The sequence below is a fragment of the Gigantopelta aegis genome, chromosome 6 (genome assembly GCF_016097555.1).
Source record: "Gigantopelta aegis isolate Gae_Host chromosome 6, Gae_host_genome, whole genome shotgun sequence".
Lineage (NCBI taxonomy): Eukaryota > Metazoa > Mollusca > Gastropoda > Neomphalida > Peltospiridae > Gigantopelta > Gigantopelta aegis.
The window spans coordinates 91,787,849-91,807,837 of NC_054704.1; the positions used below are offsets into that span (position 1 = coordinate 91,787,849).

Genomic DNA, 19,989 nt, shown 5'->3' on the forward strand with positions numbered 1-19,989 from the left:
GCTTTAGTTATGTCATAAATTGGTGAGAGGACCGAACCTTGTGGTATGCCATTAATTATTTCGGTTCTAGCTGAATAGTGACCATTCACTTTAACTGAGATTGATCTATTATGGATGAAATTGTTGATAAAATTAAACATATTACCTTTAATACCATTACTCTGTAGTTTATTTAGTAGACCTTGATGCCATACCATATCAAAAGCTTTTTCAATATTTATGAATATTGTTAAGACCTTATGAGATTTTCGAAATGCATCATTAATACTATTTTGTAATCTAACTATTTGATCTATTGTTGAATGTTTAGTTCTAAATCCGCTCTGTACATTAGTTATTAGGTTATTTTCGAGTAGGTAATTGTTGAATCGTTTATTGATAAGTTTCTAAGGTTTTGCACATGTGGGACGTGAGTGTTATCGATCTATAACTCCCTGGGAGGGAATGGTCCTTTCCCGCTTTAGGGAGACTAAAGCATTCTGCATGTTTCCACGCTGTGGGCATTTGACCCTCCCTCCAGATTCAGTTAAAGAGCGATAACACTACCTTTAGGGCTACATCCGGCATGTGCTTGAGTAATGTGTAACTTATTTGATCAGGCCCGGTGGTAGTACTGTTTTTTTTAGCTTTAAGAGCTGTTTTTAATTCTAACATTGTTATCGGTTTATTAAATTCTAAATTATCAGTAGTTGGGTGATTTGCTGTTTTAGTATCATTAGTTGGTAGAGAGTTATCTTTCTTAAGTTTCTCAAAAAATTGTTTAGAAATTTTTTCGTTGCTACTGTTTTTACTGAAAGTTTTACTGAGAAGGTCGGCCTTTTGTTTATTAGTAGTTGCTGTTTTATGTTTTTGAAGGACTGTGGAATTAGCGCGTTGTCCTTGAATAGCCTTAATTTTTTTCCACATTTCTCTAATAGATGTTCTGTTGTTAATTTCACCGCAACATTTATGCCAGCTGGCTTGTTTAGCATTGATGATAAGCTTACCTACTTCGTTTTTGGCTATTTTATATTTAGTGTGGTAGTCTTGTTTCCCTGTTTTTTTTTAAAGTTTACGCATCCTGTTCCTAAAGCCGCATTTGGATTTAATTTCGCCCGTCCACCAGTTAACTGGTCTATTTTTACTGAAGGGTTTAGTTTTAGGAATATTCTTTTCAGCTATTTCTATTATTTTATTAGTAATTTTATTAGTGTCGTCGTCAATGTTTAGGCTATTTTCTAACTTAATTTTGCTACAGTCACTTGTAAAGCCAGCCCAGTTAGGTTTATTAAATTTAAATTTAGGTATAAATTTTTCTTCTTCTGTATAAGTAGTATTACATTTATAGCTGGTTAGAATGGGGAGGTGGTCGCTGTTGAGAGCTTCTAACACCTCCCATTGGGCGTTTGCACCTATATTGTTAGAGGTGATGGTTAGGTCGATGGCGGATGTGCCCAGATAATCGTGGAATAAAAGTAGTACTGCCATCGTTAAGACATACAAGATTGTGTGTATTGATGAATTCCTCTAGTATGCCCCTGCGCGTGCTGTAACCTCACCGTGGTGCAGGGATGTAACATTCTCTTTGAGAATAGCCAATACAGCACAAATTGAAGTTTAGAGTAAAATTCGGTGTCCGTAAAATTCTGTGATATTTGTATTTGTATTTTTGCACAGTTCTTTACACTGTTTTTGTTTAAACCTTGAATTTTTCTGTTGATGTTGATCATCACTTTATTTATTTGCATTACCATAGTTTGACACCCAATAGCCGATGTATTTTTCGTGCTGGGGTGTCGTTAAACATTCATTCATTCATTCATTCATTCCTCTAGTATGTCTCCCTGTGCATCGGAGTGCAGACCTCCCCACAGTGTGCTATGACAATTAAAATCTCCTACAAGAATCAAGTCATTGTTTGAGTTTATGAGTTTATTGTAATCTCTTAACGTTAGTTGATTATGGGCTGTTCCCGGTGGGCTATAAAAATTGATGATGTCAATAGGCATTTTATCGTTTTGTATAGTAAGTCCTAGGACTTCTAAGTTTGTATTAATAGAATCGTATTTAATTTCAGTATGAGGTATGGTATTTTTAATTAATGTGATATTCCACCTCTGGTGCTGTTATCTCTATTTTTATAGTAACTAGTATATCCTGGAATTTTAAATACTTTAGTTGTTTTATTTTTATTTTTAGTGCCGATTCCTAGCCATGTTTCTTGTAGGCAAATTATATCTGGCTTGATGTTGCTGGTGCTAATTAGTTGAATGAGTTCAGCACCATGTCCCATTGAATGGAGGCCTTTAGCGTTCCATTGGAAAACGCTAAGGCCCTTTTTTACTGTGTTGATATTATTAGTGGGGGACCGGCCTCGGTGGTGTCGTGGCAGGCCATCGGTCTACAGGCTGGTAGGTACTGGGTTCGGATCCCAGTCGAGGCATGGAATTTTTAATCCAGATACCGACTCCAAACCCTGAGTGAGTGCTCCGCAAGGCTCAGTGGGTAGGTGTAAACCACTTGCACCGACCAGTGATCCATAACTGGTTCAACAAAGGCCATGGTTTGTGCTATCCTGCCTGTGGGAAGCGCAAATAAAAGATCCCTTGCTGCCTGTTGTAAAAGAGTAGCCTATGTGGCAACAGCGGGTTTTCTCAAAAAAAAATCTGTGTGGTCCTTAACCATATGTCTGACACCATATAACCGTAAATAAAATGTGTTGAGTGCGTCGTTAAATAAAATTCTTTCTTTTTATTAGTGGGGGCGTGTGGAGACGTATCTCCCATTACGCAGGCCCGAAATTATGGTTGATGATATATATTGTTTAGTTTTAGCTTTAGTTTTTAGAGGTTACCAGGCTGGATTTAATATTAGATATTTCCTGAACTAGTTGTTCGATGATAGTTTGAGTTCTCTAACCTGAGTTTGGTCAGTAGTTTTAAGTTTGTCGGCATATGTAATTGATTGAGTTACTGTTTCTGGCTTTGCTTGGTTTGACTAACTTGATTTAGTTTGTTGTTAAGTTGTCGAAGAGCCCTCTGGTAGTGATGGCATCTGGGGTCATGTGCCATGTGCCTACTAAGACAGTTTGCGCATTGTATCGGTTGGGTACAGGGGGAGTTTCTAGAACTCCATGGATGTTTTTGACCACATCGCTTAGTGGCGGACCTCATGTTGTCTGTTATGTCAGTACTGGCTTGTTGGTTACCGAAGGTGAACGGTGTCTTGCGGTAGATGTCGCGCCTTCTGTTAGGCCTGCACTGTCCGCTCTGATGATTTGACAGCTGCATGTTGCAGGTGTCTTTGCAGTTTGTGGACCAGCGTGTTTCCTTCTTTGTTTGTTTTAGGGCCATTCCATGGTATTTGGTCCATGGGTGTGGAAATTTCAAAATGATCTGTTAAACTAAGTTTGTATTATAACTTAAAGTTAACATCCTTAAGCACATACAAATATACTTTTATTGCCAATTTACTTATGTTTTATGGGTTTTTATGACGGTTTTATTTGAAAAAAGAATTTTTGTAAGCCAGGACGTGACATTTGTTTTTTGGTAATATTACTTTACTGTTATGTCAAATAAAAAAATTAGGTATCAGGACATCACATCTAAAATATACTACATATGAAAATACTACTTTGCCTTCTTTCATATCATAATTAGTATATTAAATTATTTTTCAAAATATATGTCACGTCCTGGCTGATTTGACATATAAAAGTTAGTTTTATTTTAAAACTATTTTTCAGAAATAAAAATCCTTTTTAATTCTCCTCCTTTTCAATGTTCCAAGTATAAATAAAAGGTATAATGATGACTGTTTATATTAAATGATTAAAATAACCACCTCAAACTTTGAGCCAGGACGTGACATTGAGCCAGGACGTGACATTCAAGATGGCAGGTTAAATTTAGTAAAGATTAAAAATGTATTAAATCTCTCTATATAAAGAAATTGGCAAAACTGACTAGATAATGCACATGTACCTAAAAGAAATTACTTTTATTTTCGATATTTTTGCCTTCACCATTAAGAATCAGAAACAGAGAAAGTGGACATTCAGGGGAGCATATTCGAATATTTAACGTGGATTTATGTAGATAAAAAAATACTATTATCAATTCTATGCTTCTATGTTTTGACCAAAAAGTGAATTATTGATAATCTACCAATTTTAAGGAATGTTGTATTTATACTAAAGGTTCCATTTTGTAAATCCAAACTGGTGTACACATACAATAAATATTGTGTCAAAGAATTGTTCAAATAGAATGTTCTGCTGAAATCTTAAGTTTATTCCTTGGCAGATATGGGTATCCAAACATGAATTAGAATATATAAACCAACATTCCTCCAGTGAAGGATGTAATTGGTAAAGATACATGTTAATGATAAAACTTGGGTTGGAGGAATTCAAATCAATTGTGTCGTTGAGATTTTTGCTATTGTCAACCATCAACAGTTTATATTAATATACATTGTTCATTTGTTGACCGTTTGGCCTATCAGATAATGATAAAGAGAAAGAAGAAACTGTCCAAATCTAATTTCTATACTGACTGTGGTTCATATTTTGAATTCCAATTAAATCGGATGATCATAAAAATACCAGCAAAAAGCAAAATATAATATATTTTAATTCTAAAACATATGGTAAATATCAAATAAGAATTCTTCAGAATTAAATGTCTTGCCTACCATAAACTTATTCATTGCCATTGATAGTGCATCTGTAGATATCCATCTCAATGCATATTAAAAATGTTTTTAAAACATTTTTAAAAAATCAAACTTCAAAAAATTTAATTAAAATTTTAAAATAATAAAGTTGAATTTTTTTTTTTTTATGTGCATTGAGGAAATGAATAAATAAATAAATGAATGAATTTTTAACGACACCTCGGCACGAAAAATACATCGGCCATTAAGTGATGATCAACATCAATATAAAAATTCAAGATTCAAACAAAAACAGTGCAAAGAACTGTGCAAAAACAAATATCACAGATAGATACTGAATTTTACTCAAAATTTAAATTTTGTGCTGTATTGGCCATTCTCAAAGAAAATGTTACATCCCTGCACCACGGTGAGGTTACAGCACGCGCAGGGGCGTGCACTGAGGAGAACATTCATAGATGGAACTATAAATGAATCTTTACTGATGCAGGACATGTAATTTATGAGAAATGAAGCTACATTTGTGCAATCAATGTTGAGCTAAATGCAAAAGTGATGCCAAAGCCAACGAAAAAGTAACACCTAGATACTTCATCTTTTTAGTTTGTACATGTATTGTATAGGTAGGACAAAAATCACCAGACTTAGCAACATCAGGATAAGCAATTTTGTTGACAAATGATATGGTTACTGGTTATAAAAGTATATTATATGAATATTGTATGAGAACATTTTTCTTAGCACAACGTCAGTTCAATTAATTAGGATTTTATGCACTTATTTTGATGATAAAAATACTTAAAACCAGTAAATATCATTGCTTTCATAAACTAACAGTATTTCATTAGTAGTATCATATCATTTATTAGTTGTTTAAGTGAACTGGGCAAAAAGTCACGTCCTGGCTCATCACGTCCCACCTTGTACTGAAATTTTTAAAAATAAATGTTACATCATAAAGAATAGTTTTTTAGTAAATTGCTATATGCCATTTAGAAATAGACTGGATATTGTGTTAAACAGTGTATTTTAATAAGCAAACATTCTACCAGGAGAGCAGAGTTTTGGAATTTACTGCAATGTTAAAAAAATGATGTCCATTTTCGTCACGTCCTGGCACATTTTACTTTTCACTTTATAAGTAATTTTATTTTACAAAAAACAAAATTAGGCCTGACATGCTAATACTACTATATGTAATGAGCCTATAAATGATAAAACTGCATTTCCATTTAAAAAGGACTTTTAGTTAAGGAAATCATAAGAGTCAGAATGTCACGTCCTGGCTTAAATCATTACCACGGAATGGCCCTTTACTGGGTTGATTGGTAAACTCTAGTTTTTTGCTAGCTGGGGATTTGTTAATTTGGCTTTTTATGGTTTATGAGTGTATACTCTGGCTAGCTGCTTTGCTTTTTTGAAATCGTTTTTGCCTAAGGCTTTATCCACCTGTTTTGGTTTCGCGCTGGTAGACATGTAGGTTGCCCCCGGGGCAACGGTCACCGGCACGAGCTGGACTAGTGAGGTTTTTGTGGATTTAGGATCCGCGTTTACTTGGAGTTGGGATCCGAGGGCTTTAAGAGTACTTTCTATCCCTTTAATAAAGGTATCCCCATTTGCAAGTTGGGTGTGGTACGTGATATCGGGGACTCCTAGTTGTTGTTTTTTCAGTCTGTATTTTTGTTATGGCCTGTTGCCAGAAAACATACTCGTAGAATGTTGGGTTAAGCCCATCGAACAAAACTTGGCAAAGTCCTGGTTTACTCGCGACGTGAGAAATTTAGCCTTTTTGTTGGCACGGATGGGTCATGGTTTTTTGTCACTGCCTAACACTTGAAACCTATTATTAACCACCACCTCGGGGTGGATATCTGATTCAATGTCACTATCCTCGGAGTTGATTTCTTGACTGAGGTTGGGTGAGCCCTTTCGTTTGGAAGAGCTGCGGGGGGTATTGATACCGGTTTTAGAAACTGATTTTACCACTAGGTTGAAGGCATGGGAAATGGCGCTGATTTGAGAGTTTGTGGACACAAACTCCACGTCTGGGTCAACGTCCTGGTTGTTAGCTGACCCTACGACAGGCACCTCCGCTTCGGTGTTGCGTAGGTCAATGGTCATAGTCATGGGTGTTGGTGGGGTGGTGGGGGACCTAGGTGAGTCAGTTGTTGTCTTGTCATTTGTGGTCTCTATTTCAGGCCTTATTTCGCAATTTTCAGGCATGGTTGGGTTAGTCCCATTATCTTGACTAACTATGTTCTCTGTTAATGTTTCCATTGTTTGACTGGTTTAAGACTAGGCTAGACTAAAAATTTGGTGTTATGTATTTAAAAATAGGCTAATTAATTATCCTACAGTCAATCACAAAGGTAATGTACACACAAGTAGTCAGAAAAAAACAAGTAGATACTATAGGTCAGGACTGAAACCAAATGAATACAGAGTACAGATGCAAAATGACTATTAGGAACAAATTAAATTGCCAACCTTATTCCTTTGTTCAAGAACGGCGCCTAAGTGGTGTGCACAATCTGTTAAACACGTCTTATCGCGCCGAGCTCCCTTCGAGTGTGTGATACATACTCACACGAGTATGCATATATACACATACACAGTTTATTGTGGTTTATTTTAAACCCTTAGGAAAATTAAGATGCGAGAGAGAGAGAGAGAGAGAGAGAGAGAGAGAGAGAGAGACACACACACAGAGAGAGAGAGAGAGGGGGAGGGGGAGGTGGGGTGGGGGTCAAGCAGAGAGAGACAGAAAAATGGAAAGCAATATAAACAGGATTTTGAACAGAATTTAGTATTAACAGATGTTACTGGTATTTTTAGTTTATTGGTAGTTTCATCAAAATATACATCCTTAATATCGCATCCAACATTTTCTCTACAAACATCAAATGTTCTCGTTAGATGTTAAAATGTCACTGGATGGTATCAAAATTGACACTTTCTCTTATGGGTGAATCTCCAATATGTGTCTGACAGCTGACGTAACATTTTCAAATTGTTTTTGACAATATTTGCATCTTGATGTAGAATTCTGAAACAAATAAGACAAAATCATGAGTCAAAAATCGTAAACACTCCGTAATTTGACTTTAAAAATCAATAACAGTTCGTATCCAGACAGTAAACATTCCGTAGCATTTTCAATAATTTTATTAATCTAATTTAGTCATAATTACTATATTTCTGTCATAATTGCAGCTTTTTCTGAGAGTTATGATATTTGTATTCTACTTTAGTTATAAAATTTAAACAATTAGTAATCAGGAAACTGTATTAAATAATATTAATATAATTTATGCACATTTCCTGTAAATATACGTCCAAATCTGTATAATACTACAGAATATGTATTCATTTTGAAGCGTATAACATGTGTTTGTTTCTATACTTCAATGCAAATAAAGGTTTTACCTGTGTTTTTGTCGTCTGTTCCATAGCAACGGCCACAGCCAGTGTTCATTGTACTAAAATCAGTCAAATGTTAAAAGTCTGTATCAAAAACAAGCAACACGCCGTAACAAAAATGGTCAACAATCCACTCTTGCTGTAACCGAGTACCAATACAGTGAGAAGTCTGTTATAGCATGTCAGCAATGGAAATACATGACATCATATTAATGGGAATAGTTTAGAGATTATCAGACCTCAGTTATCTTGTTACTTGTTTGTGTTAGTGTTTTATTTAATACATGAAACAAACACAGCAAATATTGCAGTGTAGTTTATTTATGATATAATGGTCAAATAAAATGATGTGAGATTGTGAGCTTATTAAACTTTAAAACAGTAGTTATATTTGTGTGTTGCAATTGTCAAATTGGGTTTTAACATGGTGAGGTGAAATTGTGATTGTATTAGTTCCCTACTGGTTCCATTAGAGGGGACTGTAGGAACATATCTTTTTTTATCTGCTTTTTTCCCCCACAGTGCCTCAATATATTGATCCAAACTTTTCTGTATGGCTTCATCATACAGAGTTGTATATCAAGTTGAACTTTCATGATGATTGGCCCATTTTGACATACTTATGGCCCTTAATCTTAAAGGTGAACCTTAAAATGTGTTGGGCATGATAGGGGACATGTATTACTTAAAATGTGTTGGGCATGGTAGGGGACATGTATTACTTAAAATGTGTTGGGCATGGTAGGGGACATGTATTACTTAAAATGTGTTGGGCATGGTAGGGGACATGTATTACTTAACATGTGTTGGGCATGGTAGGGGACATGTATTACTTAAAATGTGTTGTTGGGCATGGTAGGGGGCATGGTACATGTATTACTTAAAATGTGTTGGGCATGGTAGGGGACATGTATTACTTAAAATGTGTTGGGCATGGTAGGGGACATGTATTACTTAAAATGTGTTGGGCATGGTAGGGGACATGTATTACTTCAGCAATACTCTAAGAATGCTTGTTAAAACTGATGTTTTGTTTCTATTTAACTATTTTGCAGTTTAGTAAAAATTGGTTATAATATGGTGAAGTGACACTGAGTTTATTAAAACTGTAGTTGTGATTGTATTTTGCTTTAGTAAGTGTTATAGGATGGTAATAAGGTGAGATTGTAACATCAACCAAAGTTTTTATCTGGAACTTCAGGAGAACATGAACTTCTTGACCGACTCCTGTCAATGGCGAAAAAGAACCAGGTGTGGCGTAGCTACATTGGGATTGGCTACTACAACTCGTACACGCCTACTACAATCCAACGCAACATGTTTGAAAATCCAGGATGGTACGTTATTAATTAATAAAACATTTATGCATAACGTAATACTATATACTTGAAATTTGGTTGTTTGTTTTATTGTAGAATATGAGCCTTTTTTTAAAATCGGGGAATTATTGTAATGTTAAACACAAAATGGATAAAAGATTTTAGGTGTACATGTATTTCAAATTGAAATCCCTCTAAATTGGACACCCATGTGACCAACTAAAAAGTCCAGTTTTAAGAGGTCCTGTTCTGTACTGATATTTAGAAAACAACCATGATAAACATGATATATATATATATATATATATATATATATATAATTTCAGTCTACTGAGTGTCTGGTTTTGTGTAGTTTCAATGTACAGTCAAACTTCGATAACTCCACCCATCCGAGTTGCTATTCAAACTAGTAATGACGGCCTTCGATAACACAAACTTCAAAAACTTGATAGCTTCAATCTCTCGACCTAATTATTTGGTCCCGCCATAAAGATTCAATAGAGTATGCACCTCTAAAACTCGATGCATGTGGATTGATCAATCTTTCGTTGCCGATAGTATTTTCAAGATGAATGAATTGTCAATCATGTCATTCAGGCGAAGCGCGCCTGTCTCGGAAGGTCTTGGCTGCCGAGGATGAAGGTGACAGTTACAGAATAATAGATCGCCGACTAAGCGGAACAAAATGAACCTGTTTGGTTAGCCTCACTATGTAATACATAGTTACAGACACAGTCTGGTTAACTTCAAAGAGCATTTGTAATAATTGTTAGCGCTGTTTCTTTTTGCTTTCAAAGGCATGAATAATATCACACTTTAGCTTTTTTCTATTTATACATCAGTTAATGTTTATCAGTTACCAGTCATTTAGTTATGTTAAAAACTGATACATCACGGATCAAGCAATCTTGGGAAGGACCCGGTAATCAGGGGATAGTCAGATCAGTTTTAAATAGTTCTTCTTTCTTGTCATCCAAGCATTCTCGCCTAGTGCCCAGAAATGGGGAGTGGGTTGGGTAGCCAGATTGGAGAAAGAAAGTAGAGGTGCGAAGCGTAAATAATTTTGTGAAAAACAAATGCACTTAGTGTTATTCGGCATTCAGTGTTTTATTACTTTGTTTTGACATCTGTAAAATACGTCAACGTTCATCATTCCAAGCTATGTCTTTGATGAGGAAAGACGTGTCGCCCTGCTCTCTGAAGTTGCGCCCCCCCCCCCCCCCCCCCCCCCCCCCCCCCCCACGGCTCTTTGTTGGAGTACTGCGTCACTTACATTGGCTCACATGCAACCGTGACTTTGGTGTATGGCAAGACGGTAACGAACACGATGAAGAGGAAACCTGCACCAGGGATGGCTCAGGGGGGACTTAAACTGGAGGCTCAACCGCCAGCAACGGTCCTGTCTGAGTCACCGCCCCCACTGCCGGGACCCGACGAACCAGTGCCAGCCGATGCAGACACGTCTGAACAGACTAAACCAGTGGACCAGTCGACGCCACAGTTGGACACAGCGATCTGCGAGACTCCACGGTGTGCGTCTCCTGTTCCAACCCCTTCGAGGTGGTTGGCGTCGAGTCCCCCACCCCTGGGAAGGCCGTCACCCCACCGAGTAGTGACCAGCCAGCCAAGGCCCGGCCTTCCGCGACCACCCGGGGCAGAGACGCCACCTGGAGCGTAGTCATCTCCAAGATCAAGGGCCAGTATGCTCGATACTTGGTCGGGGACACCTCGGACACCAGCTCACTGCCGGGAGGCATTCTTGAGGGCAACTTTAAAAAGTTTCCTGACGGAGTTGAGTGTGCCATCCACGTCATGGAACTATGAGACGGGAAGTTTGGACTTGTGGTGACGTCGCGCCGAGATGATCTCTACAGACAGGGAATACTCTTCGAAGACATGGGCAACTACACTGTCCACAGAGTACTGAAGATCATCGCCAGCGCCCATTACGTCGAGTTAGCTAAGACCTTGCTAGCCCACCGTTGGAGGAAACTGGTGCTGCAGTTCAACGCCAAGCACTTCATCTCGTCCCCGTAGACGCCAACCGTTCCAAGGGCTTAGTTGGACTTTAAATGTTTTGGCCGGCATTCAGATTTGTTTTTTGTTTTTTTGTAAACAGTCCGACGCACTTTATTTTGGCAGCCCAAATCACCTTAAAACCCTTTCGGTCGAGCACTCTAATTTTGTTCTTTGGACTTAAATTTTTGTCCAGACATCAGTTGTATGAATGAGTTCATTTTGGCTTTAGGTCTTTGACCTAATTACTAAATTCGTATTCCAAATTCCACCCACCTTAAACTCACCCCCCACCCCCCCACCCCCCCCCCAGCCCGGCCCATATAGATCGGACTTTAAACTTTTAGATCTCCATTCAAACCCTAGTGGTATATGGACACGTTAAATTGTTATTTATCTATTTATCTATCAACGTCCATTATATCATTTACTTTCTGTTATTTATGTATGTATGTAAATGCCTTCTTTTTTCCTTTTTGTTTCTGTCAATACATGTAGCCTACATGCGCCAAGCTTATATTTCAAATTCATCTGGGTTATCTTTTTTGTTTTGTTATTTGCTTACTTTTATAATATATGCAAAATGAATATACCACAGGTGTTCAAGATGTCAACAACTGGGGTGGAGTGGGGTGTGCTGAGGTGGCGTGGGGGTGTGATGACAGTTATATGTTAATTCGCCTTTCAACTGGGGATTCAAAGTTTTCAGAGTTTTGAGGTAGGCAATGAAGTGCACGCTTCTTAGAATATTAAGCGAAATTATCCAACTGCAATGGAGTTTCAAATTAGATCTCTCATATATTACTTTCGAAAACTCGAACTCCTGAAACTCGAACTATTTTCTCATCCCCTTCAAGATCGAGTTACCGAAGTTTGACTGTATATTATGTTATACAATATGTGATTGTTAAACGTAGATAAATGAGGAAAAGCCCACCATTTTCAGGGTGACCCAGTACACCCCTTATCAGGCGGAGCTGGCTCAAGGCCGTCTGGAGTGTCTGCTCAACTTCCAGACGATGATCGGCGACATGACAGGATTCAGCATCGCCAACGCATCACTGCTCGATGAGGCAACTGCAGCAGCTGAAGCAATGTCACTCTGTTGCAGGTATACTCCACTTACATCCTCCCCAGCCCACACCAGCCCACCCTCTGCTGTTCTTGGTGAAGCAATGCCACTCTGTTGCAGGTATACTCCAGTTCCTCCCTCCCCAGCCCACCCCCTGCTGTTCCTGTAGAAGCAATGTCACTCTGTTGCAGGTATACCCCAGCTCCTCCCTCCCCCAACCCACACCCTGCTGTTCCTGTAGAAGCAATGTCCCTCTGTTGCAGGTATACCCCAGCTCCTCCCTCCCCTAACCCACCCCCTGCTGTTCCTGTAGAAGCAATGTCCCTCTGTTGCAGGTATACCCCAGCTCCTCCCTCCCCAGCCCACCCCCTGCTGTTCCTGCAGAAGCAATGTCACACTGTTGCAGGTATACTCCAGTTCCTCCCTCCCCAGCCCACCCCTGCTGTTCCTGTAGAAGCAACATCACTCTGTTGCAGGTATACCCCAGCTCCTCCCTCCCCTAACCCACCCCCTGCTGTTCCTGATGAAGCAATGTCACTCTGTTGCAGGTATACCCCAGCTCCTCCCCCCCCCCCCCCCCCCCCCCAGCTCACACCCTGCTTTTCCCGTAGAAGCAATGTCACTCTGTTGCAGGTATACCCCAGCTCCTCCCTTCCCAGCCCACCCCTGCTGTTCCTGTAGAAGCAATGTCACTCTGTTACAGGTATACCCCAGCTGCTTCATCCCCAGCCCACCCCCTGCTGTTCCTGCAGAAGCAATGTCACACTGTTGCAGGTATACTCCAGTTCCTCCCTCCCCAGCCCACCCCATGCTGTTCCTGTAGAAGCAATATCACTCTGTTGCAGGTATACCCCAGCTCCTCCCTCCCCCAACCCACACCCTGCTGTTCCTGTAGAAGCAATGTCACTCTGTTGCAGGTATACCCCAGCTCCTCCCTCCCCTAACCCACCCCCTGCTGTTCCTGGTGAAGCAATGTCACTCTGTTGCAGGTATACCCCAGCTGCTCCCTCCCCAGCCCACCCCTGCTGTTCCTGCAGAAGCAATGTCACACTGTTGCAGGTATACTCCAGTTCCTCCCTCCCCAGCCCACCCCTGCTGTACCTGTAGAAGCAATATCACTCTGTTGCAGGTATACTCCAGTTCCTCCCTCCCCAGCCACCCACCCCTGCTGTTCCTGTAGAAGCATTGTCACTCTGTTGCAGGTATACTCCAGTTCCTCCCTCCCCAGCCCACCCCTGCTGTTCCTGTAGAAGCAACGTCACTCTGTTGCAGGTATACCCCAGCTCCTCCCTCCCCTAACCCACCCCCTGCTGTTCCTGATGAAGCAATGTCACTCTGTTGCAGGTATACCCCAGCTCCTCCCCCCCCCCCCCCCCCCAGCTCACACCCTGCTTTTCCCGTAGAAGCAATGTCACTCTGTTGCAGGTATACCCCAGCTCCTCCCTCCCCTAACCCACCCCCTGCTGTTCCTGATGAAGCAATGTCACTCTGTTGCAGGTATACCCCAGCTCCTCCCCCCCCCCCAGCTCACACCCTGCTGTTCCTGTAGAAGCAATGTCACTCTGTTACAGGTATACCCCAGCTGCTCCTCCCCAGCCCACCCCCTGCTGTTCCTGCAGAAGCAATGTCACACTGTTGCAGGTATACTCCAGTTCCTCCCTCCCCAGCCTACCCCTGCTGTTCCTGTAGAAGCAATATCACTCTGTTGCAGGTATACCCCAGCTCCTCCCTCCCCCAACCCACACCCTGCTGTTCCTGTAGAAGCAATGTCACTCTGTTGCAGGTATACCCCACCTCCTCCCTCCCCTAACCCACCCCCTGCTGTTCCTGGTGAAGCAATGTCACTCTGTTGCAGGTATACCCCAGCTGCTCCCTCCCCAGCCCATCCCCTGCTGTTCCTGCAGAAGCAATGTCACACTGTTGCAGGTATACTCCAGTTCCTCCCTCCCCAGCCCACCCCTACTGTTCCTGTAGAAGCAATATCACTCTGTTGCAGGTATACTCCAGTTCCTCCCTCCCCAGCCCACCCCTGCTGTTCCTGTAGAAGCAATGTCACTCTGTTGCAGGTATACTCCAGTTCCTCCCTCCCCAGCCCACCCCTGCTGTTCCTGTGGAAGCAATGTCACTCTGTTGCAGGTATACTCCAGTTCCTCCCTCCCCAGCCCACCCCTGCTGTTCCTGTGGAAGCAATGTCACTCTGTTGCAGGTATACTCCAGTTCCTCCCTCCCCAGCCCACCCCTGCTGTTCCTGTAGAAGCAATGTCACTCTGTTGCAGGTATACTCCAGTTCCTCCCTCCCCAGCCCACCCCTGCTGTTCCTGTGGAAGCAATGTCACTCTGTTGCAGGTATACTCCAGTTCCTCCCTCCCCAGCCCACCCCTGCTGTTCCTGTGGAAGCAATGTCACTCTGTTGCAGGTATACTCCAGTTCCTCCCTCCCCAGCCCACCCCTGCTGTTCCTGTGGAAGCAATGTCACTCTGTTGCAGGTATACTCCAGTTCCTCCCTCCCCAGCCCCACCCCTGCTGTTCCTGTGGAAGCAATGTCACTCTGTTGCAGGTATACTCCAGTTCCTCCCTCCCCAGCCCACCCCTGCTGTTCCTGTGGAAGCAATGTCACTCTGTTGCAGGTATACTCCACCTTACACACACACACACACATCCATCCCTACAGGCCTGTGTAAGAACTAGTTTACTTTATATACATTGTTAATGGAAAAATGTAGCAGGTTTCCTCTCTAAGACTATATGTCAAAATTACCAAATGTTTGACGTCCAATAGCCAATGATTAATAAATCAATGTGCTCTAGTGGTGTCCTTAAACAAAACAAATTATAACTTAACATTTTGTATGTATATGCAGTGTTTCATGTGGGTTGTGGAAAGTCATAGAATTTGCAAATGACATTTTGCAGCTCTGGAATGTTATAAATTTAAAAAACACAACATTTATTTATAATTCTTTTTCCATCCACATATCTGTATGTCCATTCATAAACCTTTCATTTCTAGGGCATAGAAAATGTTTTTAAATTACTTTTTTTTTTTAAAGTAATGAAAAACACCTATAAAAGTCATGGAAAATTGTTGAATTTGATTGCTAACAGATTTTTGGGTTTTGTTTTGTAGATACACCAAGAGGCAAATCTTTTACATCGACACACACCTTCACCCTCAGAATGTGGCTGTGGTAGAAACCAGAGCAGAGTAAGTATGTAGAGCAACTTGTTGAGTTTATGGAGATCGTCTGAGCCCCATTTTACAAAGCACCATATCACTAAAATCACATTAAGTTCCTATGTTACCTTTTGCAACAAATACATGTGTATACATAAAATTAAAAACCAAAATATTATTCCTTTAACTGATGAAAAAACGTTTATCGGGCAGCAAAAAAGTTTGAGTCCTGAATGGGTTACATCTCCATGTTTTAGTCTCTCTGTTCTATCAGAGTTCATCATCAGTACTACATATTCAATTATTATGTTTTTAGGGGCAGGATCTAGCCCAGTGCAAAAGTGCCCACCTGATGCACGGTTGGTCTTAAGCTCGATCCCCAAGGCAACAGTGCCAATGCACCCATACTTGCATATCAAAGGCCATGGTCTTAGATACCCTGTCTATGGGTGGTGCATATAAAAGATCCTTTACTACTAATGGAAAAATTTAGTGGGTTTTCTCTCTTAGACCTTTGTCACAATTACCAAATATTTGACCTGTAATAGCTGATGATTAATAAATCAATATGTTCTAGTGTTGTTGTTAAAGAGAACACACTAAGTTTTACTGTTTTCAGGGCGATGGGTATCCGCATAGTGAAGTGTAACTGGCGTGACATGGACTTCACATCAAAGGATGTAGCTGGAGTTCTCCTTCAGTATCCAAACACTGATGGCGTCATTGAAGATTATTCTCAGCTTGTCGCCAATGCTCATCAATATGGGGTACTTGTTTTTCTTGTGTCATTGGTTTAAAATATTGACGTCCATGCTCAAGCTATTCTGGGCTTAACACTCAGCATGGTCTTAACTCAAATTTTATGCAGTTTGTCTGGATAAAAGTTGTCTTCCCCTGTGTTTTTTAGCCTAGCTAAAAATAATTTTATGTAAAAAAAACCAATATGTATCTCGAAAATTAGAATAAAATGTATCCAAGGTACATGTGTACTTTTTTCAACTTAATATTAATTTAGCTGGGTTAAAAAATAGTGGTGAAGCTGACTTTAACCCACAAAGGGGCAGGACGTAGCCCAGTGGTAAAATGCTCGCTTGATGTGCGGTCGGTTTAGGATCAATCCCTGCCTTTGGCCCCATTGGGCTATTTCTTGTTCCAGCCAGTGCTCCACAACTGGTGTAACAAAGGTTGTGGTATGTACTATCCTGTCTGTGGGATGGTGCATAATATAAAAGATCCCTTGCTGCTAATCAAAAAGAGTAGCCAATGAAGTGGCAACAGCGGGTTTCCTCTCTATATCTGTGTGGTCCTTAACCATATGTCTGATGCCATATAACCATAAATAAAATGTGTTGAGTGCGTCGTTAAATAAAACTTGAACCCACAAACACACACCAGGACAATCAAAAACATAGTATTTGTCAGAATTGGCAATTGAAATAATTATATATTCTGTAACATACCCATAATATCCATGTTATAAATCCATTTGATATTTACCATTATTAACTTGGTTAATATTTGTTGCTGTCAGTGGGTCATTTGTTTATAAGCTAACAAGACCTGTATACCTGAGTGTAATGTTTTGATAAGATTTAGTAAAAGTGTGTGACGTCAAACTACATTTGTTCTAATTGCAATGTCGTCATATTACCATTGGTGGAGACTTACTGGAGAGAACTGTGATTTACTAAATATTTAATTCAAATGTTTTTGTTAGATACATGTGTGATAGGATAAATAGAGTTCGATATTTGTGTCTTTTAATGTGTCAAATATTGCGTTAATCAGCAAATATTTTCCATATTACAAAACACTTGTGACAAATACTCTATATATTAAACACTAAATAGCCATAGTTTAAAAACAGTTTGAGGTGACTTTAAACAAACATTCCTTTCCTTTGTTAAAGAGCCTTGTGGTGTGCACCACAGACCTGCTGGCAATGACCTTGCTGAAGCCACCCGGGGAGATGGGGATGGATATCGCCGTGGGAACCAGTCAGCGGTTTGGAATACCCCTCGGATATGGCGGGCCTCATGCTGGATTTTTTGCTTGCAAGGACAATTTTATCAGAATGCTGCCTGGACGGATGGTTGGAGTAGCTAGGTATTGTACAAAAAAACAAAACCATTATTACCCCCCCCCCCCCCCCCCCAAAAAAAATTATTAAAAAAGAGTCGGTCTCTGTTCAGACCAAAGTTCCAGATTTGATGTGGCTATGCAGCTTTTTACACATTTTTTTTTTATTAAGTATTGATTGCACAGAAAAGGTGGGTATATTTGATACCGAAATAAGAGGCATAGTTAAATTGAAATCAGAATGCACATCCTAAAGTACTAACAGACTATAACACCTAGGTTGATATTGATAGCAGAAATAATACACATGCCCTTTCCAATACAATGAAGTTCAATATACTGCTTTGTCAGATTAAGATTTGAACAAATTATTTATTAGCACATTGATGATATGGATACAACAGAAGTAATTTTGTTGGTAGCAAATTTATATAATTATTTTAGTTATTTAATTAAATATGCTGGACTGCTATGTATTCTTACACTTAGCACTTGTGATTTCACCTGTCAGGTGTAATCAATATCAACCTGGGTGTTATAGTCCGTTTCAAATTACATATGTTTTGCAGTAAAATTGTAAATACATCTCATATTTCTATTTATTTTTATACCTAAATTTTAGTTTGGGAATCAGAGTATATATTATAGTGTAAATATAGTGAGCTGAACACCAATTTAACGAGTGTATTAAAGTGAAGATCACCCAGTTTGTAAAAATAGCAAGCTCAACACCAATTTTGTGAGTCCTACCACTGGCCATTGATAAAATAGTATCATTTCATTTTCAAACTCTCCATATTATTGTCATTGATTTTATTACGAATCTTGTATTGTACATTTGTTATGTACATGGCCTTACAGTGTATCATTTCTACAAATTATTATATCGCAATAACTAAACTCAGAAATAATATAATGATATGAATCAAACCTCAAAATGACGTAACATAGTGAAAAAACTATAATTTTTGCCAGTGTTTTTTTATGTGTTTTATTCACTGTCATTGTTCATTTGCTATGAGTATTGAAAAAACAACTGTAATACATTTCTACACATGTTATACATGTACGAGACCAACTCAGACTTGAGTGCTGTTTAGCGTTTGACATGTTAAAACGTGTACGAGACCAAAAACTTAAGTGCTGTTTAGCGTTTTTATGTGTTTTATTACACTGTCATTTCAAAAAGCTTATGAGTTATTGAAAAATCAACTACCCAGCATTAGACATGTTATACATGTACGAGACCATCAGACTTGAGTGCTGTTTAGCGTTTGACATGTTACACGTGTACGAGACCATCAGACTTGAGTGCTGTTTAGCGTTTGACATGTTAGAATGTACAGACCATCAGACTTGAGTGCTGTTTAGCGTTTGACATGTTAGACGTGTACGAGACCATCAGACTTGAGTGCTGTTTAGCGTTTGACATGTTACACGTGTACGAGACCATCAGACTTGAGTGCTGTTTAGCGTTTGACATGTTACACGTGTACGAGACCATCAGACTTGAGTGCTGTTTAGCGTTTGACATGTTACACGTGTACGAGACCATCAGACTTGAGTGCTGTTTAGCGTTTGACATGTTACACGTGTACGAGACCATCAGACTTGAGTGCTGTTTAGCGTTTGACATGTTACACGTGTACGAGACCATTAGACTTGAGTGCTGTTTAGCGTTTGACATGTTACACGTGTACGAGACCATCAGACTTGAGTGCTGTTTAGCGTTTGACATGTTATACATGTACGAGACCATCAGACTTGAGTGCTGTTTAGCATTTGACATATTATACATGTACGAGACCATCAGACTTGAGTGCTGTTTAGCGTTTGACATGACTTTTGTTGTGAGTACCTGACTTTTGTTGTGAGTACCTGACTTATGGTCTAACCTAAATATTGAGCAATGTATGTATTAGTATTTTTCTCTTGTTTATTCTAAACCGGCCTCGGTGGCATCGTGGTTAGGCCATCGGTCTACAGGCTAGTAGGTACTGGGTTTGGATCCTAGTCCAGGCATGGGATTTTTAATCCAGATACCGACTCCAAACCCTGAGTGAGTGCTCCACAAGGCTCAATAGGTAGGTGTAAACCACTTGCACCGACCAGTGATCCATAACTGGTTCAACAAAGGCCATGGTTTGTGCTATCCTGCCTGTGGGAAGCACAAATAAAAGATCCCTTGCTGCCTGTCGTAAAAGAGTAGCCTATGTGACGACAGCGGTTTTCCTCTAAAAAACAGTGTC

The 19,989-nt window shown here is 39.8% G+C and overlaps 1 protein-coding gene across 4 annotated transcripts in view; it reads left to right on the top strand.

Annotated features, from left to right (window-relative positions):
- The window catches only part of LOC121374123 (glycine dehydrogenase (decarboxylating), mitochondrial-like), a 79,442-nt gene that overhangs the window by 36,657 nt on the left and 22,796 nt on the right, over window positions 1-19,989 (top strand). For 2 of the 4 annotated variants that reach the window (XM_041501059.1, XM_041501060.1), the window contains exons 3-7: window positions 9,281-9,416; window positions 12,361-12,525; window positions 15,614-15,691; window positions 16,281-16,428; window positions 17,571-17,767. In XM_041501059.1, the coding sequence (XP_041356993.1) occupies window positions 9,281-9,416; window positions 12,361-12,525; window positions 15,614-15,691; window positions 16,281-16,428; window positions 17,571-17,767 (724 nt within the window). The other 2 variants (XM_041501061.1, XM_041501063.1) reach the window with 2 other exon arrangements.